The following is a 27,861-nucleotide window of genomic DNA, read 5'->3' on the forward strand; positions in this document are numbered from 1 at the left end:
ACGGTGATAATGTTGAGCCGTCACCTCCTTCCTAGCCTCTATCAGCGTAGGAATGACCTCATCCGGAATGCCTTTTTCTGCTAGGATCCGGCGTTCAACCGCCATGCCGTCAAACGCAGCCGCGGTAAGTCTTGGAACAGACAGGGCCCCTGTTGCACAAGTCCTGTCCTAGAGGCAGAGGCCACGGGTCCTCTGTGAGCATTTCTTGCAGATCTGAATACCAAGTCCTTCTTGGCCAATCCGGAACAATGAGTATTGTTCTCACTCCTCTTTCCCTTATGATTCTCAGCACCTTGGGTATGAGAGGAAGAGGAGGAAATACATAGACTGACTGGAACACCCACGGTGTCACCAGTGCGTCCACAGCTATCGCCTGAGGGTCTCTTGACCTGGTGCAATATCTCTGCAGCTTTTTGTTGAGGCGGGATGCCATCATGTCCACCTGTGGCAGTTCCCACCGACTTGCAATCTGCGCGAAGACTTCTTGATGAAGTCCCCACTCTCTCGGGTGGAGGTCGTGCCTGCTGAGGAAGTCTGCTTCCCAGTTGTCCACTCCCGGAATGAACACTGCTGACAGTGCGCTTACGTGATTCTCCGCCCAGCGAAGAATTCTGGTGGCTTCTACCATCGCCACCCTGCTCCTTGTGCCGCCTTGGCGGTTTACATGAGCCACTGCGGTGATGTTGTCTGACTGAATCAGAACCGGTTGGTCGCGAAGCAGGGACTCCGCTTGACGTAGGGCGTTGTATATGGCCCTTAGTTCCAGGATGTTGATGTGAAGGCAAGTCTCCTGACTTGACCACAGCCCTTGGAAATTTCTTCCCTGTGTGACTGCCCTCCACCCTCGGAGGCTTGCATCCGTGGTCACCAGGACCCAGTCCTGAATGCCGAATCTGCGACCTTCGAGAAGGTGAGCACTCTGCAGCCACCACAGGAGAGACACCCTGGCCCTGGGGGATAGGGTGATTAACCGATGCATCTGAAGATGTGATCCGGACCACTTGTCCAGTAAGTCCCATTGGAAGGTCCTCGCATGGAACCTGCCGAAGGGAATGGCCTCGTATGATGTCACCATCCTTCCCAGGACTCGAGTGCAGTAATGCACTGACACCTGTTTTGGTTTTAATAGATTGCTGACCAGTGTCATGAGCTCCTGAGCTCTCTCTATCGGGAGATAAACCCTTTTCTGGTCTGTGTCTAGGATCATGACTAGGAGAGGCAGATGAGCTGTAGGAACCAACTGCGACTTTGGAATATATAGAATCCAGCCGTGTTGCCGTTACACTTCCAGAGAAAGTGATACGCTGTTCAGCAACAGCTCTCTTGATCTCGCTTTTATGAGGAGATCGTCCAAGTACGTGATAATAGTGACACCTTGCTTCCGCAGGAGCACCATCATTTCCGCCATTACCTTGGTGAATATTCTCGGGGCCGTGGAGAGACCAAACGGCAACGTTTGAAATTGGTAATGACAATCCCGTACCGCAATTCTGAGGTACGCCTGATGAGGTGGATAAATGGGGACTTGAAGGTATGCATCCTTTATGTCCATTCAGGCTTGCAATGACCGCTCTTAGCTCTTGAACTTGAACCTTTTCAGGTATATGTTCAGGGATTTTAAATTCAATATGGGTCTGACCGAACCGTCTGGTTTCGGGACTACAACATGGTCGAATAATAACCCCCTCCTTGTTGAAGGAGGGGAACCTTGACCACCACCTGTTGAAGATACAATTTGTGAATTGCAGTAAACACCGTTTCCCTCTCGTGGGGGGAAGCCGGCAGGGCTGTCGGTGAGGGGGCATCTACTCAAAGTCCAGCTTTTATCCCTGAGACACAATATCTATTGCCCAGGGATCTAACAGGGAGTGAACCCACTTGTGGCTGAACTTACGAAGGCGTGCCCCCACCGGGCCTAGCTCCGCCTGTGGAGCCCCAGCGACATGCGGTGGATTTTGTAGAGGCCGGGGAGGACTTCTGTTCCTGGGAACTAGCTGTTTTGTGTAGCTTCTTTCCTCTGCCCCCGCCTCTGGCAAGAAAGGACGCACCTCGGACTTTCTTGTTTCTTTGTTCGAAAGGCTGCATTTGATAATGTCGTGCTTTCCTAGGCTGTGCAGGAATATAAGGCAAACTATCAGAATTACCAGCTATAGCTGTGGAGACCAGGTCCGAGAACCCTTCTCCACACAATCCTCAGCCTTCCATATGCCTCTTAAGTCGGCATCATCTGTCCATTGCATATTCTACAGGACACGTCAAGCAGAAATCGACATAGCTTTGACTCTAGGACCCAGTAGACTCATGTCTCTTTGGGCATGTTTTATATATATATATATATATATATATATCTCTTAAGACAGCATCTTTAATATATATATCTCTATATATACATATATATATATATAGATATATACATACATACTAGGGTCTCAATCTCTGCTGCCACAGCGCTATAAACCCATGCCGACACAATCGCCGGTCTGAGTAGTGTACCAGAATGTGCACGTTATCTGCAGGATCCCTGAGAATAGCGGTTATGTCAGGGCTACCTTTTGGGCAAACGTGACACCCTAGGGGAAGATTCCCATCGTATCCTGGCCCTAGTGGGGAAAGGATACTCCCTGAGAATTCTTTGTGGGAAACTGCAGTCTCTTGTCTGGAGATTCCCGCTCTTTTTCATCATGAGAGGAGGGAAATTTACCTCAGCTTTCTTCCCCTTAAACATGTGTACCTTTGTGTCAGGGACAGATGAGTCATCAGTGATATGCAAATCATCTTTTATTACAATAATCATATATTGAATACTTTTCTGCCATTTTGGCTGTAACTTTGCATTATCGTAGTCGACACTGGAGTCAGACTCCGTGTCGATATCAGTGTCTATTATTTTGGATAGTGATCATTGAGAGACTCTGAAGGTCTCTGCGACATAGGGACCGACATGGGTAGATTCCCTGTCTGTTCTCTAATCTTTTGTGCAATAAATTCACCTTAGCACTTAATTACACATATCCAAACAGGTGTCGGCGTTGTCGACGGAGACACCCTCTCACACACATATTTGCTCCATCTCCTCCTTAGGGGAGCCTTTTACCTCAGAGATGTCGACACACACGTACAGACACACCACACACTCAGGGGATGCTCATCTGAAGACAATTCCCCCATAAGGCCCTTTGGAGAGACAGAGAGAGAGTATGCCAGCACACACCCCAGCACTATTAACCCAGGAATAACACAGTAACTTAATGTTAACCCAGTAGCTGCTGTTTATATTGATTTTTGCGCCTAATTATGTGCCCCCCCTCTCTTTTTACCCTCTTCTACCGTGTAACTGCAGGGGAGAGGCTGGGGAGCTTCCTCTCAGCGGTGCTGTGGAGAAAAAACATGGCGCTGGTGAGTGCTGAGGAAGAAGCCCCACCCCCTAGACGGCGGGCTTCTGTCCCGCTTTCATGTACAATTTTCGGCGGGGGCTCATACATATATACAGTGCCCAACTGTATATCTGCAAACTTTTGCCAAAGAGGTCTCTAATTGCTGCCCAGGGCGCCCCCCCTGCGCCCTTACAGTGACCGGAGTATGTGGGTGTAGTGTGGGAGCAATGGCGCACAGCTGCAGTGCTGTGCGCTACCTCAGTGAAGACTGGAGTCTTCTGCCGCCGATTTCGAAGTCTTCTTGCTTCTTTCACCCGGCTTCTGTCTTCCGGCTCTGCGAGGGGGGCGGCGGCGCGCCTCCGGGATCGGACGACGAGGGTGAGATCCTGTGTACGATCCCTCTGGAGCTAATGGTGTCCAGTAGCCTAAAAAGCAGGACCTATCTGCAGAGAGTAGGGCTGCTTCTCTCCCCTCAGTCCCACGATGCAGGGAGTCTGTTGCCAGCAGAGCTCCCTGAAAATAAAAAAACCTAACAAAATACTTTCTTATAGCAAGCTCAGGAGAGCTCACTAAACAGCACCCAGCTCGTCCGGGCACAGATTCAAACTGAGGTCTGGAGGAGGGACATAGAGGGAGGAGCCAGAGCACACCAGAATCTAAATTCTTTCTTAAAGTGCCCATGTCTCCTGCGGAGCCCGTCTATTCCCCATGGTCCTTACGGAGTCCCCAGCATCCACTAGGACGTTAGAGAAAAAGGAGCAGACTAGATAGGCCAAGTGGTTCTTATCTGCCGTCACATTCTGTTCCTATGTTAATAAAGATAATAGAAAGCAATCTTCACATTAATAATAATAGCAATAATTTTCTTTCCATCGTTTCTCCCCATACACGGCTCTATCCTCATTTATGAGGGATACATTGCGGGGCAAGGAAGTGATTAAACCTGTACATTGTTTAAAGGAGGTGCAGAAGAAAGAAACCTTTATTTGAACAGCAGCAAGAACTGCAATGTAAGTGGGTTTATAAGTATATGGGTGAGACAGGATTTGTGCCTTACACATTTGTGACAGGGGGCCCATATAAAGAAACCTTTATATGCACAAACCATGTTTATGTAAGTGCTAAGAGCAATATACTGATGACTCCCTCTGGAACTTGGTGATTTGATCATAGAGATTTCAGAGGTAATGTAACAGTGATTAAAGAAACCTTTATATGCACGTGTTATCTTTACTAATGTGAGTGCTTTGATATAGTTTATTAAAGTATTTGCCTAAAGCTCAGTGGTTATAATACAGGGATACAGATGTGTACACTTACATCTTTGCTTTTTTACAAATTTGGCACAACATGCAAAACACGGCTAAGCTGTTTTTCACGAGAAGCGAGTGGATGAATTTTAAAATTTTTGTTTGCCATAATAGAATATGTATAAAGTAACATATTAAAGAAGCAAATTAAGAAAAATCACAAGGCATGGCTAAATTTCTGAGTCTATGGCATGCAAAACTGTGCCATACATGGCAGGATATAGCAAAGATGTATGTGGACGCATCTGTACATGCAGTTCAACTAAGAATAAACGGCTTATTATATTAGCTGCAAATGCTAATTAAAACTTTTTAACGCTGTTGGCAGTAGAACTGTAAATGTTTTTTGTCCTAATTTCTTTTAATACTAAAATATTTTAATACAGTCCAAAACTGGAATGTAATTTTTGACTAGATGGACCCCTTTCTGAAAAACTTTTTTTTTTTTAAATGCTTGCCTATATTCAATCAATATGATCGTTGTACCCTATAGTATGTATTTTTGATAATTTTGATGCTTGGAGATCGTCAAGTTTACCAACGACTCTTATTCCCATACTTACATTGATCATTACGATAGCAAAAAAGGTAATATTAACCCATTGGATAGCTAAAGATTCTCCAATGATACATGAAGTGAAAACTATGCTTCTTAAGATAATGTACTTTGAACGATATAATACTATACCAGATATAGAGAAGGGTGTGGTATTGTTTTACAAGAAATGGGGCTTATATACTAATACCTTGAGTGAAGAAACACGGACACAAATCTTTAGCATCTTTGAAAATACTCAGTGGTGGTTATGTAAAAAAAAATTGGAATTTAATACCTGCGGGTAATTCCTTTTCTCCTAGTCCGTAGTGGATACTGGGGTCTTGCACTTTAGTACCATGGGGTATAGATCGGGTCCACTGGAGCCTGGCACTTTAAAACTTTTAGTGTGTGTATGTGTGTGCTGGCTCCTCCCCTCTATGCCCCTCCTACCAGACTCAGTCTAGGAAAATTGTGCCCGAGAAGATGGACATAATATAAGAGAAGAACAATACAGCGGTGAGGCAATAAGCCAACACACAACCATAAACGAAAGGAGGGCGCTAACCAGAACAGAGTATAGCAACCCCAACCTAACCTGGATAGCACGGCTATCCCAGCCACATAATGGGACCGCAACATCGGTCCAACCAAATATTTACACAAGTAAGCAGGAACGAAGCACTGAGGCGGGCGCCCAGTATTCACTACGGACTAGGAGAAAAGGAATTACCGGTAGGTATTAAATTCCTATTTTCTCTTACGTCCTAGTGGATACTGGCGTCTTGTACTTTAGTACCATGGGGAAGTCCCAAAGGTCCCAAACGGGTGGGAGAGTGCCGAGACCCCTGTAAAATCGCCTGACCAAACTGAAGGCTATCCTTGGCCAAGGTATCGAACCTATGGAATTTCACAAAAGTGTTCGAACCAGACCAAGTAGTAGCTCGGCAAAACTGCAGGGCCAACACACCCCGGGCAGCCACCCAGGAGGACCCCACTGACCTTGTCGAGTGGGCCTGAATAGACGTCGGCAAGGGCAGAGCTGTCGACGTATAGACCTGTTGAATGGTCAACCTGAGCCAACGAGCAATAGATTGCTTAGAAGCAGGCCGACCAATTTTGGAGGCATCATAAAGGACAAACAGCGAGTCAGATTGCCTATGACGGGCCGTCCTTTTGACATAAATCTTCAGAGCCCTAACCACATCCAAGGTCTCAAGGCCAACGGAAGCGTCAGACAACACCGGAACCACAATAGGCTGATTCGCATGAAAAGCCGACACCACCTTAGGCAAAAATTGAGGACGGGTCCTCAGTTCCACCGTCTTCATGAAAAATCAAATAAGGGCTCTTACAGGATTAGGCTCCTAATTCCGAGACCTGCCTGGCAGACACCAAAGCCAATAACATCACAGTCTTCCAGGTGAGAAATTTCAATTCCACCCTATGTAAGGGTTCAAACCAGTCCGATTCGAGAAAGGACAGAACCACATTGAGGTCCCACGGAGCCGTGGGAGGTACAAAGGGTGGTTGTATATGAAGAACTCCCTTTAGGAAAGTCTGTACTTCTGGCAACAGGGCAAGTTGGTTTTGGAAAAAAATGGAGAGCGCCGAAATCTGGACTTTGATGGAACCTAGACGCAGGCCCATATCCCCTCCCACTTGCAGGAAAAGTAAAAAGCGACCAATTCTAAAATCCACGGGAGAAACATTTCTACTTTCACACCAGGAAACATACTTTTTCCAGATAGGATGATAATGCTTTGACGTCACCATCTTCCTGGCCTGGACCATGGTGAAAATAACCCTGGAGGGAAGACCCTTTCTTGCCAAAATCTCCCTCTCAACTTCCAAGCCATCAAGCATAGGTGCTGTAAGTCTGGATATACGAAAGGGCCTTGCTGAAGAAGATAGTATTGGAGCAGCAGAGGCCAGGGATCCTCCACAGAAATGGTCAGGAGGTCCGAATATCATGCCTGTCAAGGCCAAGAAAATACCCAGTTGCAGTATAATCTCCGCTATGACCTTGGTGAAGACTCTCGAAGCTGTGGATAATCCGAAGGTTAAGGCCTGAAACTGGAAATGGTCGTCCAATATGGCGAACCTGAGGTAAGCCTGATGAGGGGGCCACATGGGAATGTGAAGGTAAGCATCCTTGACATCCAAAGACACCAGGAACTCCCCATCCTCCAGAGCAGACACCACCGCCCCCAGGGACTCCATCTTGAATTTGAACACCCGCAGATACGGATTGAGAGACTTCAGGTTCAAGATATGGCGCACCGAACCGTCTAGTTTGGGAACGACAAAAAGACTAGAGTAAAAACCCCTGTTGCATAACGGAGGAGGCACAGAACTACTACACCCGTCTGCAAAAGCTTTTGAATAGACTCTTGCAAAGTAACTTTTGCTGTGGGTAAAGCTGGTAAGCCCGACTTGAAAAACCTGTGAGGAGTTAGTGTTTGGAATTCCAGCCGGTATCCGTGGGAAATGAGGTCCCTCACCCAAGGATCCCGGCAGGACTCCGCCCACACGTGGGCGAAGTGTTGAAGGCGAGCACCTACCTGAAAGTCACCTTGTCGCTGGGGCCAACCGTCACACGGAGGGTTTAGCGGCAGGGGATCCGGTGGTCTGATCCAGGGAGACACCAGGTGCAGGTTTACGGAACTTAAGATGAGATCCTCTGGAGGTGGTGGAGACCCCTCGGCCCTTGCCTCTGAACCTTGCCACACGAATGGACTGCAAGGAGGGTCCGGTGTAAGAACGTCTAGCAGGTGGCGCAGCCGACGGCAGATAGGTCGACTTACCCGCCGTTGCTTGAGAGATCCACTTATTCAATTTGCCTCCAAACAAGGCATCACCATTGACGTAACCACAGAGCTCTGTGTGCTGAGAATGCCATAGCAGTAGTGCGGCCATTAATCTTACACAACTCATTTATAACCTCGCTCATAAAATTTGCAGCATCCTGTATATGTTGCAGCAAGGTAACAACCTCATCCTGGGGCAGAGCGTCTAAACCATCAATAACATTATAAGACCACTTTACCACAGTCCTGGAGATCCACCCGCAAACTATTGTGGGGCGCTGTGTTGCGCCTTCTGCCGTATAAATGGCCTTGAGTGTTGTCTCAATTTTATGGTCAGCAGGCTCAGGGACAGGCAGCACCAATTTTTTCTGACAGTCTGGATACAGATGTATCGACCGACGGGAGGTTTTCCCAGACCTAAATTTTTTATCAGGGTTTAACCAAGCCTCCTTGGCCAGGGAGTTTAACTCCTCAGACACCGGAAAGGTAGCTGAACTCTTGGGTCTTACATTAAAAGTATAACTCCTCACCTGGTTCCGCCTACGGGTCCGGTATGTGAAGTACCCTCTCTTATGGCAAAAATGAGGGCCTCCACCCCAGGTGACAGAGAGCTGTCCTCGTCCATGTCATCATCATCCACATCTGGCTGATCAGAATCAGAAACGGATTGTAAAACCTGTGGCAGTGAGCGTTTGTGTGAAGCCACTAGAGGGGGCTGCAAAGCCTTCCTGGAATCTGCAGCCTTAGCTACACAATCAATTGAGTGTTTTAACACCTGTCTCTCCCTTTTAGCTACAGCTAGTTCATTATTGACATTGTGAATCATGCTCTTAAGGCTGTCCAACAAGTCAGGTGCCTGTGAGCTGGGCCCTTGAGGAGACAAGGAACATTTCTCACACATGAGAGACCCTGCTGAAGACGGAATAGAATTACAAGCAGCACACATAAGGAAGTCTTCAGACATTATACAGTAAACAACAGCGGAGCCGTTGCCCAACACCCCACACAGATACTAGAGAGCCCTTTGGAGTGACACTGAGGAGTAGACCCAGCACACAGAACACAGCAGCACAATGTGTGAAAATAAGTGTATGTAAAATCAGTGCGGCGGTGTTACCGCTGACGTGCTCCCTCCTACCTATGACCCCCTGGTACCAGTTCAGACAGTCTGTAACAGCGTGGGTCCTGGAGGAGCAGCGTGCATGCAGCCTTGGTGATCCGCAGCAGCAGGAAAATGGCGCATTCCCGCCTCTGGTCCCGCTCCGGGAAGCTCCGCCCCTTGCAATGGCGCGTGGCCCCTGACAAGATTATACTGGCCACAAGTGTAAAACAGTTTGGAAATGTAATTTACAGTCCACACAAAGCCTTAGATGACAGTGAGCACTGCTGGCAATAGCCATGAGCCAGTTCCGTCTGCAGCAGGCACTGCAGCTCCGGGCCTGCGACCGCAGCGTGACATGCCGCCAAACTGCATCGGGGAACCGCTAACCGGGACCTCGGTGTAACACTCACCGCACCTGGTCTTCGGCATCTGTTAGAGGGTGGCGGCTAGCTGCTGGTGTGGGCACACATACGGACGATGAGTGATCAGCACCTCAGGAGCTCAGTGTCCCGTCAACTGGGATTACGAACCATTAACCCTCAGGAGGTTGGTTCGGTCCAAGTCCCACGAGGCAGGTAGTCTGTCTGCCAAGCAGAGCTAACTGAAAATAATAAACTAAATTAAATTTAAAAGAAAGTCTCTGGAGCTCCAGAGAAGTGCACCCGGCTCCTTGGGCACATTTTTCTAAACTGAGTCTGGTAGGAGGGGCAGAGAGGGGAGGAGCCAGCACACACATACACACACTAAAAGTTCTAAAAAGTGCCAGGCTCCAGTGGACCCAATCTATACCCCATGGTACTAAAGTACAAGACCCCAGTATCCACTAGGATGTAAGAGAAATAATCAATATGAGACAAATATGAAATCAGGAAAACAATGCTTTCTTGCCATATATGCTATCCACACAGATATATTGATCAAAGAACTCTTTGAAAAAAGTGCTAATTGGAAAGAGCTATTATAATTAAAGTTTTGTATGGTACTATCCAGACTTACCCCTCAGCAGGCTGCTTGAATCTTGTAGACTAATTTTTTTCTTTCTCTGACGTCCTAGTGGATGCTGGGGACTCCGTAAGGACCATGGGGAATAGACAGGCTCTGCAGGAGACTGGGCACACTATAAGAAAGATTTGGTACTACCTGGTGTGCACTGGCTCCTCCCTCTATGCCCCTCCTCCAGACCTCAGTTAGATTTCTGTGCCCGGCCGAGCTGGATGCACACTAGGGGCTCTCCTGAGCTCCTAGAAAGAAAGTATATGTTAGGTTTTTTATTTTACAGTGAGACCTGCTGGCAACAGGCTCACTGCAACGAGGGACTAAGGGGAGAAGAAGCGAACCTACCTGCTTGCAGCTAGCTTGGGCTTCTTAGGCTACTGGACACCATTAGCTCCAGAGGGATCGACCGCAGGACCCGTCCTTGGTGTTCGTTCCCGGAGCCGCGCCGCCGTCCCCCTTACAGAGCAAGAAGCAAGAAGATGGTCCGGAAAATCGGCGGCAGAAGACTTCAGTCTTCACCAAGGTAGCGCACAGCACTGCAGCTGTGCGCCATTGCTCCTCATACACACTTCACACTCCGGTCACTGAGGGTGCAGGGCGCTGGGGGGGGGGGGGCGCCCTGAGCAGCAATAAAATCACCTTGGCTGGCAAAATAACCACAATATATAGCCCCAGAGGCTATATATGTGGTAATTACCCCTGCCAGAATACAGAAAAAAGCAGGAGAAAAGTCCACCGAAAAAGGGGCGGAGCCATCTCCCTCAGCACACTGGCGCCATTTCTCCCTCACAGTTCCGCTGGAAGGAAGCTCCCTGACTCTCCCCTGCAGTCTACACTACAGAAAAGGGTAAAAAAGAGAGAGGGGGCACAAATTTGAGGCGCAGTAAATATTATAGCAGCTATAGGGGACATAATTCAGTTAGTCCCTGCATTATATAGCGCTCTGGTGTGTGCTGGCATACTCTCTCTCTGTCTCCCCAAAGGGCTTTTGTGGGGTCCTGTCTCCTTTAAGAGCATTCCCTGTGTGTGTGCGCGGTGTGTCGGTACGGCTGTGTCGACATGTTTGATGAGGAGACTTATGTGGAGGCGGAGCAGATGCCTATAAATGTGATGTCACCCCCTGCGGGGCAGACACCTGAGTGGATGGACTTATGGAAGGAATTACGTGCAAGTGTCGACTCCTTACATAAAAAATTTGACGACATGCCAAATGCGGGACAGCCGGCTTCTCAGCTCGTGCCTGCCCAGGCAATTCAAAAGCCATCAGGGGCTCTAAAACGCCCACTACCTCAGATGGCAGACACAGATGTTGACACGGATACTGATACCAGTGTCGACGACGATGAGTCAAATTTAATGTCCACTAGGGCCATTCGTTGCATGATTGAGGCAATGAAAGAGGTTTTACACATTTCTGATATAAACCCAGATACCTCAAAAAAGGGTATTATGTTTGGGGAGAAAAAGCTACCAATAGTTTTTCCCCCATCTGAAGAATTAAATGAAGTGTGTGAAGAAGCGTGGGCTTTCCCTGATAAAAAATTGGTGATTTCAAAAAAATTACTAATGGCGTTCCCTTTCTCGTCAGAGGATAGGTCACGTTGGGAAACTCCCCCTAGGGTGGATAAAGCGCTCACACGTTTGTCTAAAAAGGTGGCACTACCGTCTCTGGATACGGCCGCCCTAAAGGAACCTGCTGATAGAAAGCAGGAGGCTATCCTAAAGTCTATATATACACACACTGGTGTTATACTGAGACCAGCTATTGCTTCAGCGTGGATGTGCAGTGCTGCTGCTGCTTGGTCAGATTCCCTGTCAGAAAATATTGACACCCTGGACAGGGACACTATATTGCTAACCGTAGAGCATATAAAAGACTCAGTCTTGTACATGAGAGATGCACAGAGGGAGATCTGCCGGCTGGCATCTAGAATAAGTGCATTGTCCATTTCTGCTAGGAGAGGCCTATGGACTCGGCAGTGGACAGGGGATGCAGATTCTAAAAGGCACATGGAAGTTTTGCCTTATAAGGGTGAGGAGTTATTCGGGGATGGTCTCTCAGACCTTGTTTCCACAGCAACAGCCTAAGAAAGCGCCGTATTATCAGGTACAGTCCTTTCGACCCCAGAAAAACAGGCGGGGAAAAGGCGGGTCCTTTCTGTCTAGAGGCAGAGGAAGGGGAAAAAAGCTGTACCACGCAGCAGGTTCCCAGGAACAAAAGTCCTCCCCCGCTTCTTCCAAATCCGCCGCATGACGGTGGGGCTCCACAGGCGGAGCCAGGTACGGTGGGGGGCCGCCTCAAAAATTTCAGCGATCAGTGGGTTCGCTCACGGGTGGATCCCTGGATCCTTCAAGTAGTATCTCAGGGGTACAAGCTGGAATTCGAGGCGCCTCCCCCCCGCCGTTTCCTCAAATCGGCCTTACCGACAACTCCCTCGGGCAGGGAGGCTGTACTAGAGGCAATTCACAAGCTGTATTCCCAGCAGGTGATAGTCAAAGTACCCCTACTTCAACAAGGACGGGGTTACTATTCCACACTGTTTGTGGTACCGAAACCGGACGGTTCGGTGAGACCCATTTTAAATTTGAAATCCTTGAACACATACATAAAAAGATTCAAGTTCAAGATGGAATCGCTCAGGGCGGTTATTGCAAGCCTGGACGAGGGGGATTACATGGTATCCCTGGACATCAAGGATGCTTACCTGCATGTCCCAATTTACCTTCCTCACCAGGAGTACCTCAGATTTGTGGTACAGGATTGCCATTACCAATTCCAGACACTACCGTTTGGACTGTCCACGGCACCGAGGGTGTTTACCAAGGTAATGGCAGAAATGATGATACTCCTTCGAAAAAAGGGAGTTTTAATTATCCCGTACTTGGACGATCTCCTAATAAAGGCGAGGTCCAGGGAGCAGCTACTGGTCGGAGTAGCACTATCTCGGGAAGTGCTACAACAGCATGGCTGGATTCTAAACATTCCAAAGTCACAACTGGTTCCTTCCACACGCTTACTGTTCCTGGGGATGATTCTGGACACAGAACAGAAAAAAGTGTTTCTCCCGCAGGAGAAAGCCAAGGAGCTGTCATCTCTAGTCAGAGACCTCCTAAAACCAAAACGGGTATCGGTGCATCACTGCACACGAGTCCTGGGAAAAATGGTGGCTTCATACGAAGCAATTCAAGCAATTTAAGATCCACTTAAAACCGTGGATCTGAAATATCTCACGTGGAAAGTGGTCATGTTATTGGCCTTGGCTTCGGCCAGGCGTGTGTCAGAATTGGCGGCTTTGTCATGTAAAAGCCCTTATCTGATTTTCCATATGGATAGGGCAGAATTGAGGACTCGTCCCCAGTTTCTCCCTAAGGTGGTATCAGCTTTTCACTTGAACCAACCTATTGTGGTGCCTGCGGCTACTAGGGACTTGGAGGATTCCAAGTTACTGGACGTAGTCAGGGCCTTGAAAATTTGTTTCCAGGACGGCTGGAGTCAGGAAAATTGACTCGCTTTTTATCCTGTATGCACCCAACAAAATAGGTGCTCCTGCTTCTAAGCAGACTATTGCTCGCTGGATTTGTAGCACAATTCAGCTGGCGCATTCTGCGGCTGGATTGCCGCATCCTAAATCAGTGAAAGCCCATTCCACGAGGAAGGTGGGCTCATCTTGGGCGGCTGCCCGAGGGGTCTCGGCTTTACAACTTTGCCGAGCTGCAACTTGGTCAGGGGCAAACACGTTTGCTAAATTCTACAAATTTGATACCCTGGCTGAGGAGGACCTTGAGTTCTCTCATTCGGTGCTGCAGAGTCATCCGCACTCTCCCGCCCGTTTGGGAGCTTTGGTATAATCCCCATGGTCCTTACGGAGTCCCCAGCATCCACTAGGACGTCAGAGAAAATAAGAATTTACTCACCGGTAATTCTATTTCTCGTAGTCCGTAGTGGACGCTGGGCGCCCATCCCAAGTGCGGATTGTCTGCAATACTTGTATATAGTTATTGCCTAACTAAAGGGTTATTGTTGAGCCATCTGTTGAGAGGCTCAGTTATATTTCATACTGTTAACTGGGTTTAATATCACGAGTTATACGGTGTGATTGGTGTGGCTGGTATGAGTCTTACCCGGGATTCAAAATCCTTCCTTATTGTGTCAGCTCTTCCGGGCACAGTATCCTAACTGAGGTCTGGAGGAGGGGCACAGAGGGAGGAGCCAGTGCACACCAGGTAGTACCAAATCTTTCTTATAGTGTGCCCAGTCTCCTGCGGAGCCCGTCTATTCCCCATGGTCCTTACGGAGTCCCCAGCATCCACTACGGACTACGAGAAATAGAATTACCGGTGAGTAAATTCTTATTTTTTTAAACTTGACTGAGAGACTCAATGTTAGATGAAGTTAGTTGTATGGTGTGTGGCCCTCTTTTTTTTTTTTGCATGGCTTTCGCTATAAAACGCTTTACTGTATTGCAATCACTTGGATGCTCTGTATTGTTATATTGTGCACTGGGATAAGCTCTGTCTTGTACGGTGGACACTTGAATGTCCTCTGTATTCTGGGATGGCCACTGGGATGCTGAAAAATGGGATTACTTCAAAACAAACCTGTTTTCATTACTGAAGGAACAGTAGATGTTGGGAACAAATCTTCTGTCAGATAAGATTTCATTCCAGTTTTTTTTTTTGTATTATTGTGAAGACAATGTAACAAAGTAGAATATTAATTCACAACAAATTAAGAAGCATGGTTTAAATGTTATTTTATTAAATACCTTTTGTCCAAGGTTTCAATGTAACAAAGCTATGAAGATCTACCAACATTCAGAACAAACAAACACAGGGTAATTGTTTTATTTTTCTATTATCATGCAAAGATTCTGCATCAAATGCCTTTCCAAGTCCTGTTTAAAACGTGATATTTATAATATATATTATATATATGCTTACAATAGCCCCATAAGATAACAGTAACAATGCTTAGAAGTGTACTGGTTTGTCAATTAATGACCTTACCAAGCTAAGGTTTTTTTTTTTTTTAATTAACTTAAAAAGAAAATTATTTTTCCCCCAAAGACAGTGAAAAAGAAAAATAGAAAAAAAGAAAGAAAAAAAAAAACAGGAAAAAATTAGAAAGGTTTTATTTTAGAAAGATGCACTAAATACAGAGCGATTCTCATATAATTAATCAAGTATACAGTGAAGGAGCAGACCTAAAGTAGACATGCATAAGTTTTCTTAATTTAACTGCATATATTTTATTTTGTTTGGTTTTCCCTTTTGTTATAACTGTTAAAACACCTAAATATTACCTCCCAACTTGTTAAAATTTAGTGCTGTTGGAAAAACAAACAAAAAGAGCATAAAAGCATTATCCCCCCAAACCATGAAAAAGCCTACCCCCAACCCTATCCCTCCCCTGTGCTCTTATAATTTCACACAAGCATTCCAAACTGTTTTGTGTTAACCCAATTCCTTTTTTTTTATTTTTTTTTATAAACTACAATATTTGATTGAATATAGAACCAACTAATATATAGTTTCCTTTCTGTTACATCTCGCACCGGTCATCTCAGGAATTCTGGAGAACATGCTTAGCCCATGTGCAAATTTCCACAAATACAGTTTCTTCAGTAAGCCCAACTTACTATTTAGTTTATTACAAGTGAGGATGAAATACCATTACATGCACCTATCAAAACACTTAAATAGTCCAAATTGTGCAACAATGGCAAGTTCACAAACTTTTCTTCCGCCTAAAAAAAACTTCTGAACAGTCTTTATTTTTTATTTCTTAATTAAGGCGACCAAAAACATTACATCCTAACAAGAAAGATGTTTTTTTTTTTTTTTTTGCAATTCTACATCAGTCTGCGTTAACAATCAGTTGTATCGTCGTAGATTAGACTTGTTTCAGAAAAGGTGGCTTTATCTCAATTTGTGCATTGTTTTCTTTTATTAATGAAATTGTGATATGCAACATAATCTACATCACATATCCGTTTGTTAGCGCTACTTGTCAGGATAAAGAGAACTAAATCTCTCGAGAAAGGAAAATCCAGATGTGGGAAAAGCCAAGCGCACCCTTGGATCTAAATGAGATTTTGCAGAACAAGGAGAGTGCAGATTCAGACATAGATTATGAGTGAAAGCAGAGGGCTTTACAAAGAGATGGAAACCTTAAAGGCTTGGTTTTCTCAAAAATGAAGTTATCAAACAGACACCCTCTTGCAAGAAAATGAAGGGCCACCAGATCATACAGTTTAGAAGGTGCAGGCAAGCACAGAAAGACATGCATACATCTCTACGCATCCAAGTTCAGTGTATTGGTTCACTCATGACAGACCACTCTTGACATACAAGCAGAACTTTTTAATCTGCTTAATAATACACAAAGCTTTATCACTGTGAAAATATATCAGCCCCTTTTACATATATACCATCCAGGAAGTGGTTTTATTCTAAACCTCTCCCAAAACGCATCAGCTTCTATTTTTCATCTATATTCTCCCAACAGTTCATAACAAAAGTTAATTATATCAACATAGCCACTAATGAAATGTTCCTTCTGCAGGATGTACATTATATACCTTTTCTATATACCTATTTCTTTATTATTTCATTAATATTTCTCCCTGCCCATCCTCTTCTTAACATAGACCATTTCTGTTCTTAGGAGCCAGTGGGTGGATGACAAATTTGCCAGCTCATTGCTACGTTGGAGGAACAATTCAGCCAACAATATCTGGAAGGTTTCAAAAAATAAAATCTAGAACAGAGTGAAATAAAAAAAAAAGAAAACACCTCCGCTTGTGGCTCTACCTTATGCAACGTTGCAAGTCCACAACTTTTAACAGATGAAGACCACAGCAGTCTTCAGGGTAATGATAGACCCCATATCTCTGCCCTGACATATTGTTATGCAGCAGCTCCTCCCAATTAACATGTCTAGTTGTTTCTTTTTATAGCCTTACACGTTGTATTCTTATTTTATTTTTCCAAATGATGCCTGAGGTGGCTGTCAGTCCCATACTCTCTCTCTCGTTCTCTCTAAAAGCAGCCATATACTCCTCAGCCTGGTTTTTAACAAACAATATATATACGCTTTTATGTTAGTTTTTGCTCATTTTGAAACTTTAAAAACACCTCCGTAACAGCAGGAACAGACACGATGGATCCATGAAATACAACAATTAGCCAGCAGCTGCTTCAGCCTCAGAATGCATGCAGGGTTTTCGTGCATTTTTGGCTACTGCCGGCATCAATATTTTATTTTTTATAATTTTTTACTTTTTATCTTTTTAAAACTTCTGAACGAACAGGACTGTTGCCGTCGTTTAGGCAATCCACACTTGCTCGCTAGAAAGAGGTTCTTCCACTGGAGAGGCTGCAAAGGGGCAAGAAATGGAAAAAAAAAAGATAGAAAAGATGTGGGGAAGGGGGTGAAAAAAAACAGACATGAATTAGTTTTAATATCAGTGTTTAGCTAAATATATAATTGTAATGAAAAGTGTTGCGGTTTACCATTTTGCCCTTAAGTATACACAGATGTATCCACTCACATCTAGCCTCCCTTCACATTAAACAGCCCTTCTAGCCTTACTATGCTTTGGCATCACTTGGTAGTGCGGATTGTCTTTTTGTTTGGCTTTTTCCATTAAAATGCGTCTTATTCACAAAATGATGCAAATAGGATGCGCAAACACTTTTGCTGATAAAAATGATGTACGGCATGCCCACATATTCTGTATAGGACAGTGTCTCTATCTGCATACGAAATGCTATACTACAGTTTTTTGCTCGAAAACACCATAGCGTAGCTTTTCGTACGCAGTTACGGCCACAGTGCACACAATATAGACATGCTGCATATCATTTTAATCAGCAGAGTCTACTTCTGTGACTTATTCACATTTGGAAAAAAGACGCCCTATGCTAATAGATTTGCACAGAGCCTGTCAGCTCACTCACGTCTGGCATCTCCCGCTGCGTGGCATATTGAGGCAACATGTATGAGGACACATCTGTATGGTGGGGAAAAAAACTGCTACCTACCTGTACTGTTTCCTCACTGGAGAGGGGCAGCTGGGGCCCCGGAGCAGTGATAGTGGACATTCAACCACTTGCCATCCCTACGGTACCAGACCCGAGTCTCTTCTGACTGCGTAGTACGAGGTCTTCCCTGGGCGTCTATGTACTGTGTGAGCCGGATGTAGGCGATGCAGGCCGCATCCTCCCCAATTACATGCACATGTGGATTCAGGATCGTGGTGTGGATAGGCTTTGTATTTTTGGACAACACTGAAAGACAACAGAGACAAAAACCTTAATCACCCAACATATCCCAAATATAATTTGTTTTTTATTTAAGTTCATCTATTATGGTGTCTCCTGGGAAATAGATGTTAATGGCATAGGTAAAATAGATCAAAAATAATTATAATACAAGGACTAGATAGAAGAGTTAAAAATGTTACTTTGCATTGTTAAAAGTGGATTAAGAGCAAATGAACAAGGCATGAACAAAACATTTTGAATAAAAAACAAAAAATTGTAAACACAAAAATGATTTGTTGTAGTTTTCAGTTATATAGTTGTGAAAAAAAATGTTTCTGTAATAACACATTTCTGTATTTCAATGAGGAGATTATCAAAACAATCCATTTGTATTTTTGTTTTACAAACCATGTTCTGAAATACAGTCACTGTGGGATAAATTAGTTCCATTGTGCTTCATCTGTGATTTTGTACCTATTTAAAACTAACTGCCTATATTGGTGTTTTGTTCCGTCTGTGATGCGAACTGTATGCACACTTTAGAGAAAAAGACACTACATCCATCAGAGCGGCTCAGACGTACTGAGGCTAAGTGTATAAGGACTCATCTGTAACATTATTCCTAGGATATATATTCCTCTGTGCTAAAAACTGTTTTATCCTTATGACAGGTACACCCAACTCTCTTTGAATTATTTTGGATTAACCTGTGATATTGTTTTTAACTCTGCACAAAGTATATACTTACAATTGTCAAAATAAAATTTATGAAAGTCCATTCCTTCAACAAGGTTACCAAGAGCTTCAGGTTCAAATGAGGTCAGGCCAGGATCACAAATCTTTCTGTAAAATACAAAAATATGATGCTTATAATAATCATCTTACAATAATAATTTCTCCTTAGAACCATGACCTTAGGGATATAGGGGCAAATGTATTAAGCCTAGAGAAGTGATAAAGAAGTGATATGTGGAAGGTGATAATGCACCAGCCAACCATTACGCGTCTGAAATAATACAGTTAGGAGCTGATTGGCTGGTGCGTTACTTCATCACTTCTCCAGGCTTCATACATCTGCTCCATAGTTTGTTCCTGATCTTTAGGTGTTATTTAATAAATATGATCTCCAGTAGTTTTTTGTCTTTACTGTAACCCATACCCATGGTACTTCAATAGTGTACAATTCACCTTTCAGTTTTTACATTGTGATGTTTAGCTAACATTACCTCCATCTGTCCTCTAAGTCTGTGTTCTAGAATGAGTCCATCTAAGTGTCACTTATGTTCCCAAAGCAATGAAATGATAAGAGACAAAATGTAAAATGTATTACTGTATTGTTTGAGCCTGAAGTGTCTAAAGGGGGGTACTCACGGGAGAGATGTGTGCTGAGCGATCTTAACACAGACCGCTCAGCACACATCTCTCACCCCGCTCAGCACAGCGCGATGTGCTGAGCGAGGGGGAAAGCCGACGGGGGGCCGCTCACTTCACACAACGGTGAAGTGAGCGACCCGCTAGATTGAGCCTGCATGCAGCTCAATCTAGCATCGGCGATAGCGATGCGCGGGGCCGCGCATCGCTATCGCTGGAGGGCATACACACGGCAGATCCGTGCTTAAAATCTAAGCAATCTAGCAAGATTGCTTAGATTTTAAGCACGGATCTCTCCGTGTGTACCCCCCTTAAGTACTGTGTGTAGATGCAATTAGCGCTGTGACCCTGGAGAGAAACAGAGCTGTTCATAGACTACCCTGAGGTAGTCACAGATAAGTTATACAATGGCGTTTACAATGTGCTTTCCCTTCCACGGGCATCTGAGGCCCAGTTATCTAGTATAAAGCTGTAGAACAGTGCAAGAAGTAAGACTGTGTTGGTTACAGCCTGTAACCAAGACAGGCTTACTACTTGAACTGGCCTAAAGAGCTCGTGCTCTGATGCCTAGTGCTGGTATAGACATTTATTACTTTGTATTTTGAGATTTTGTTCAGTACTAATAATGAGTGTGTGCCATTGAAAGGATGCTCAGCCTCACTAACCCTGCTCCAATCCCGCTTTCCACTCTTTACTGCTGCTAGCACTGGTGTTGAGCTCGGACTGGATAAGAACACTGACCGTTACAGCATCCACTCACGTGTAAGCATCAAAGTCCCCATTGTTGATAGCTTCAATCAGTTGCTCAGTAATCTTGATAATCTCCTGTTTCCGCACTGTAGGGGAGAAAGGAGAGAGTGAGTGACATGCAAAATGTACATGGCTTTAGCCATTGTCATAACATCTCAAAATGCTACTGTGTTTGAATTTGATGTTAATAGCAAGAGAGGCATGAAATCTACTGGATTCAAATGGTAAATTTAGTGCACACAAGAGAGGGTGCTGGATACGGATTTACAGCTGCCAACAACTCTTTAATATTCAACCTTCTAGGACTATAGCATTATCCCTGCAAGGACCGAATCATGTTTTTCATGCACTATTGAAAAAAAAGATTCAAATCCAATAACACAGAAGAGTAATACAGAGTGACTTAAATATTCTTCCCCATTCAACAGGATACGATTTAAATCCAACCACATTTTTAGTAGAGAACTACAGAAGACCTTAAAGATTCTTCCCCTGGTTCAAAAAACATAGTGTAGGGGCAGGCCATACAGAGATTTGTGGCATTATGGACTAAAAATCCTGATTAAGCTTGGTTAAATGTTATAAAAGTTGTTGCAGTACAGCTCAGTAGAACCAAAGACCTGGCATGATAAAAAGAGAAAGACCACAGCCCTATGTTATTCCATAACTTCACAGTCCTAAGATTTTGCTGTTTTCATCATAGAGAACCAGGAAAGTGTGCATCAATATGTTGTTGTAACCTCACACCTCCAAGGACTGATGTCAAACTTACTTACATTGAAAGAGAAGGGAGTGGGAGAGAGGGCCTACAGTAGTGAATACATTACGGAGATATGCAAATATTGTTTTTTTATAATGAACGGATAGTGGCATACAGTAGTGATGACAGTACTTCAAATGGTAGAAAATGCACAGATTTCTAGAATTAGAATTTATGTCACAACTTAGTCAACATATACTGTACATATATTATAAAACTAATTCTCAAAAGGAAAAGGGAGGTAGTAATGTGGTGCACTATCTGGTGTCTTACACAGACAGTAAAATGTAACTTTTATTATATATTTGTTTAAAAATATTTATTCCCCACAAGGAAAATGAAAACGGTGAAGTATTAAAATAATACTTTGCCAATTTAATTTTCCTTGTGGTAGAATTTTTAAAAAACTAATAATATAATAAAAGCTATATTTTACCATCGCTATATGTAAGACATTGGATAGTGCACCACATTACTACCTCCATTCTCCTTTAGAGAATCAATTGCTATTCTGGTAGATGGTAGCACACCCCAAGTGACTATCACTAGAGTGAATAGTTTACACTGGGTGGTCTTCTGATATAAACCTGTGCGGTGGTTCCTTCCTTCTACTTCTTAATATGTATAAAACATCAGAAAGGAGCAGGCACCTAATAATATACACATAATATTATTAGCAGCGGATAATTATTTTTTGCTCAATAAAAAATAGGATTTTAATACCTACAGGTAAATCATTTTCTCTTAGTCCGTAGAGGATGCTGGGGACACCATTAGAACCATGGGGTATAGACGGGATCCGCAGGAGACATGGGCACTTTAAGACTTTGAAAGGGTGTGAACTGGCTCCTCCCTCTATGCCCCTCCTCCAAACTCCTGTTATAGGAACTGTGCCCAGGGAGACGGACATTTTGAGGAAAGGATTTATTGTTAAACTAAGGGGAGATTCATACCAGCTCACACCTCAACCATGCCGCAGAACATGGCATTCAACAGAACACAGGCCAACGGCATGAACAATGTCAGCAACAGGCTGACAATAACGTAACACAACATGTGTGTAACCATAACTATTAACTGCAGATGCAGTACGCACCGGGACGGGCGCCCAGCATCCTCTACGGACTAAGAGAAAAGGATTTACCGGTAGGTATTAAAATCCTATTTTCTCATATGTCCTAGAGGATGCTGGGGACACCATTAGAACCATGGGGTTATACCAAAGCTCTAGAACGGGCGGGAGAGTGCGGACGACTCTGCAGCACCGATTGACCGAACATAAGGTCTTCATCGGCCAAGGTGTCAAACTTGTAGAACTTTACAAAAGTGTTTGACCCCGACCAAGTAGCTGCTCGGCAAAGTTGCAATGCCGAGACCCCCCGGGCAGCCGCCCAGGATGAGCCCACTTTCCTAGTGGAATGGGCCTTCACTGATTCCGGTAATGGCAATCCAGCCGTGGAATGGGCCTGCTGAATCGTGTTACAGACACAGTGTGCAATGGTCTGCTTGAAAGCAGGACACCCAACCTTGTTGGGAGCATACAGGACAAACAGAGCCTCTGTCTTCCTAATCTGAGCCGTTCTGGCGACATAAATCTTCAAAGCTCTGACCACATCCAGAGATTTTGACTCAGCGAAGGCGTCAGTAGCCACAGGCACCACAATAGGTTGGTTTATGTGGAAAGAGGACACCACCTTCGGTAAAAATTGCTGACGTGTCCTCAATTCAGCTCTATCTTCATGGAAGATCAAATAAGGGCTCTTGTGAGACAAGACACTCGCCTTGCAGATGCCAAAGCCAATAGGATGACCACTTTCCAAGTGAGGAATTTTAACTCCACCTTCCGCAAAGGTTCAAACCAACGTGATTGAAAGAACTGCAAAACCACATTAGGTCCCATGGTGCCACAGGAGGCACAAATGGAGGTTGGATGTGCAACACTCCTTTCACGAAGGTCTGAACTTCTGGAAGGGAGGCCAATTGTTTCTGAAAGAAAATTGATAAGGCTGAAATCTGAACCTTGATTGAGCCCAATTTTAGGCCCGCATCCACACCTGCTTGTAGTAAAAAATGGAGAAAACGCCCTAGGCGAAACTCTTCCGTAGGAGCTCCCTTGGCTTCACACCAAGAGACATATTTTCTCCAAATTCGGTGGTAATGTCCACCGTTACCCCTGTTCTGGCCTGAATAAGTGTGGGAATGACTTCACTGGGAATACCCTTACTGGCTAGGATTTTGCGTTCAACCGCCATGCCGTCAAACACAGCCGCGGTAAGTCCTGATACACGCACGGCCCCTGTCGTAACAGGTCCTCTCGCAGAGGAAGAGGCCAGGGATCTCCTACGAGTAATTCCTGAAGATCTGGATACCAGGCCCTCCTTGGCCAGTCTGGGACAATGACGATCGCCTGGATCTTTGTTCTTCTTATGATCTTTAGAACTTTCGGAATTAGAGGAAGTGGAGGGAATACATACACAGACTGAAACACCCACGGTATCACCAGTGCATCCACTGCTATTGCTTGAGGATCCCTTAACCTGGAACAATATCTCTGAAGCTTCTTGTTGAGACGAGATGCCATCATGTCTACTTGAGGAACTCCCCAACGACTTGTCACCTCTGCAAAGACTTCTTGGTGGAGGCCCCACTCTCCTGGATGGAGATCGTGTCTGCTGAGGAAGTCTGCTTCCCAGTTGTCCACTCCTGGAATGAATATTGCTGACAGAGCGCTTGTATGTTTTTCCGCACAGCGGAAAATCCTTGTGGCTTCTGCCATTGCCGCTCTGCTTTTCGTTCCACTCTGACGGTTTATGTACGCTACTGCAGTTACATTGTCCGACTGGATCAGTACAGGCAGATCTCGAAGAAAATGTTCCGCTTGTAGGAGGCCGTTGTAAATGGCCCTTAACTCCAGAACATTTATGTGGAGACAAGATTCCTGACTTGACCATTTGGCCGTCACCAAATAAGGCCTTACCTTTATATGGTAGAGATTCCATACTTTTGGAGTCAACATCAGCATTCCATTGGTGAATCCACAATGCACGCCTAGCTGAATCAGCCGTGGCATTGGCTTTTGATCCCAAAAGACCAATATCTCTCGCAGCTTCCTTAAGGTATGCTGCAGTGTCCTTGATATAACCCAGCGTCAAGAGGATGCTATCCCTATCTAGGGTATCTATATCAGATGACAAGTTATCTGCCCACTTTTCGATAGCACTACTTACCCACGCAGACGCAATGACAGGTCGGAGTAGTGTACCTGTGGTCACATAAATGGACTTCAATGTAGTGTCCTGTTTACGATCCACAGGATCCTTCATGGCCGCTGTGTCAGGTGACGGGAGAGCCACCTTTTTAGACAACCTAGACAAGGCCTTGTATCGAGGGAAACGGATAAGCTGCCATAATTCTTTTGGGAATCTGAAACTTCCTGTCAGGACCTTCCCAAACTCAGGTTTCCTTTCTTTATACATACAGACCCTTTTACCAGGGACAGCCGAGTCCTCAGTGATATTAAATACCTCTTTAATCGCCACAATCATGTACTGAATGCTCTTTGCCAATTTTGGGTCTAACCTGGAATCGCTATAGTTGACACTAGAATCAGTGTCCGTGTCGGTATCCGTGTCTGCCACTTGGGCCAACGTACGTTTTTGTGACCCTGAGGGGACCTGACTTTGGAATAACATATCTTCCACAGATTTTTTCCATGCCTGGGTCTGCGACTCAGACTTATCTAGCCTCTTACTAATAAGAGCCACAGTAGCATTCAAGGCGTTTAACACATTTACCCAATCAGGTGTCGGCGGTGCCGACAGGGTCACCCCCGCAGCCGTCTGCGTCCCCAATACAGCCTCCTCCTGGGAAGAGCCTTCAGCTCCAGAAATGTCGACACTCGTGCACCAAACACCCACAGACACACCGGGCATATAGGGGACAGACCCACAGTAAAGTCTGACAGAGAGACACAGAGGGGATTTGCCAGCTCACACCCTGCGCTGAAAAAATGGTCAGAAAATTGCCAATACAATGCCTCAGACCTATAGCGCTTTTATCACATATACATTGCACCAATTATATGCCCCCCCCCTCCGTTTTACACCCCTGGTACTTGTCAGTGTGTGTGTGGAGGACCAGCGTCTCTGCAGCCTGAGGAGAGGAAATGGCGTCGTGAGCTGTGAGGGAGAAGCTCCGCCACCTTAATGGCGCGCTTCTGTCCCGCTTCCTAGATGTTTATACTGGCAGGGGGGATGGGACAGTGCCACGGCACTAATGTCCCCTCTTGCCAGTATGTTAAATGAGGTCGTTTTTAGCTGCCCAGGGCAACCCCCCCTCTCTGAAAATAAAAAACCTAACAAAAAGTCTTTACAGAGAAACTCAGTAGAGCTCCCCTTAGTGCGTCCAGTCTCCCTGGGCACAATTCTAAAACTGGAGTCTGGAGGAGGGGCATAGAGGGAGGAGCCAGTACACACCCTTTCAAAGTCTTAAAGTGCCCATGTCTAAATTCATTTTTTCCCTCAAAATTCTACACACAGTACCCCATAAGGATAACATGAAAAGTTTTTTTTTTTTAGATTTTTGCTTATTTATTAAAAATAGAAAAATAAGAAATCACATGTACATAAGTATTCACAGCCTTTGCCATGAAGCTCAAAATTGAGCTCAAGTGCATCCTGTTTCCACTGATCATCCGTTCCTACAGCTTAATTGGAGTCCACCTGTGGTAAATTCAGTTGATTGGATATGATTTGGAAAGGCACACACCTGTCTATATAAGGTCCCACACTTGACAGTGCATGTCTGAGAACAAACCAAGCATAAAGTCAAAGGAATTGTCTGTAGCCCTCCGAGACAGGATTGTCTGGAGGCACAAATCTGGGGAAGAGTACAGAAAAATATCTGCTGCTTTGAAGGTCCCAATGAGCCCAGTGGCCTCCATCATCCGTAAATGGAAGAAGTTCGGAACCACCAGGACTCTTCCTAGAGCTGGCCGACCGTCTAAACTGAGGGATCGGGGGAGAAAGGCCCTAGACAGGGAGGTTACCAAGAACCCAATGGTCACTCTGTCAGAGATACAGAATTCCTCTGTGGAGAGAGGAGAACCTTCCAGAAGGACAACCATCTCTGCAGCAATCCACCAATCAGGGATGTATGGTACAGTGGCCAGATTGAAGCCACTCCTTAGTAACAAGCACATGGCAGCCTGCCTGGAGTTTGCCAAAATGCACCTGAAGGACTCTCAGACCATGAGAAACAAAATGTTCTGGTCTGATGAGACAACGATTGAGCCCTTTGGCGTGAATGTCAGGCATCATGTTTGGAGGAAACCAGACACCGTTCATCACCAGGCCAATACCATCCCTACAGTGAAGCATGGTGGTGGCAGCATCATGCTGTGGGGATGTTTTTCAGCGGCAGGAACTGGGAGACTAGTCAGGATAGAGGGAAAGATGAATGCAGCAATGGACAGAGATATCCTAGATAAAAACCTGCTCCAGAGCGCTCTTGACCTCAGACAGGGGCAACAGTTCATCTTTCAGCAGGACAACGACCCTAATCACACAGCCAAGATATCAAAGGAGTGGCTTCAGGACAACTCTGTGGATGTCCTTGAGTGGCCCAGCAAGAGCCTAGACTTGAATCTGATTGAACATCTCTGGAGAGATCTGAAAATGGCTGTGCACCGACGCTTCCCATCCAACCTGATGGAGCTTGAGAGGTGCAGCAAAGAGGAATGGGCGAAACTGCCCAAAGATAGGTGTGCCAAGCTTGTGGCATCATATTCAAAAAGACTTGCGGCTGTAATTGCTGCCAAAGGTGCATCAACAAAGTATTGAGCAAAGGCTGTGAATACTTATGTACATGTGATTTCTTGGTTTTGTATTTTTAATAAATTTGCAAAAATCTCAAAAAAAAAACTTTTTTCATGTTGTCATTATGGGGTATTGTGTGTAGAATTTTGAGGGAAAAAAATTGATTCCATTTTGAAACAAGGCTGTAACATAACATAACAATTGTGGAAAAAGTGAAGCGGTGTTAAAACTTTCTGGATGCACTGTAGATAAGGCGAAACTAAGATTTATTGGGTAATGGTACATCTGCACTTCAATGAGCAGAATTTACATATCAAATGATTAAACTACTACACCAGGGCTAGGCAACTTGTGGCACTCTAGTTGCTGTGTAACTACACGTCGCAGCATGCAGTGTCATAGTTTTAGCATGCTGTAACAGGAAAACTGTTTCAGGGTATGCTGGGAGGTGTAGTTCCACAGCGACTGACATGCTGCACGTTGCCTAGCCCTGTACTGTGTGATTAAGTGCCTGCTTCTTTCAATGGTTTCAGAATGAGATTTGACATGTCAACAACAGGTCTTCTCAGGGTGGCTGCCACCTGGTCACAATAGAGGGAGTATGTATTTTTTTTTCTTCCAATTTTGGATATATTTATTAGTCACTGCTATCACACTGTCACTATTTAACGAAACACTTTTCCCACCTATCTACTGAAATACATACATTCATATAAACTGTGCACACAGTGTGCTAATTTGGTGTGTTATGAAACTTGTCTACAAATTG

At 44.9% G+C, this 27,861-nt stretch overlaps 1 protein-coding gene across 29 annotated transcripts in view; it reads right to left on the bottom strand.

Moving 5' to 3' along the window:
* Nucleotides 1–14,864: 14,864 nt before the first annotated feature.
* Nucleotides 14,865–27,861, bottom strand: part of CAMK2G (calcium/calmodulin dependent protein kinase II gamma) — a 711,799-nt gene continuing 698,802 nt past the window's right edge. For all 29 annotated transcript variants that reach the window (XM_063961352.1, XM_063961379.1, XM_063961360.1 and 26 more), the window contains 4 exons: nt 20,527–20,602; nt 19,144–19,238; nt 18,174–18,419; nt 14,865–17,505 (listed from right to left, as the gene is read on the bottom strand). In XM_063961352.1, coding sequence (XP_063817422.1) covers nt 18,187–18,419; nt 19,144–19,238; nt 20,527–20,602 — 404 coding nt within the window. In that variant the 3' untranslated portion in view covers nt 14,865–17,505; nt 18,174–18,186. The remainder of the gene's footprint in view (nt 17,506–18,173; nt 18,420–19,143; nt 19,239–20,526; nt 20,603–27,861) is intronic.

Source organism: Pseudophryne corroboree, chromosome 3, assembly GCF_028390025.1.
Source record: "Pseudophryne corroboree isolate aPseCor3 chromosome 3, aPseCor3.hap2, whole genome shotgun sequence".
NCBI lineage: Eukaryota > Metazoa > Chordata > Amphibia > Anura > Myobatrachidae > Pseudophryne > Pseudophryne corroboree.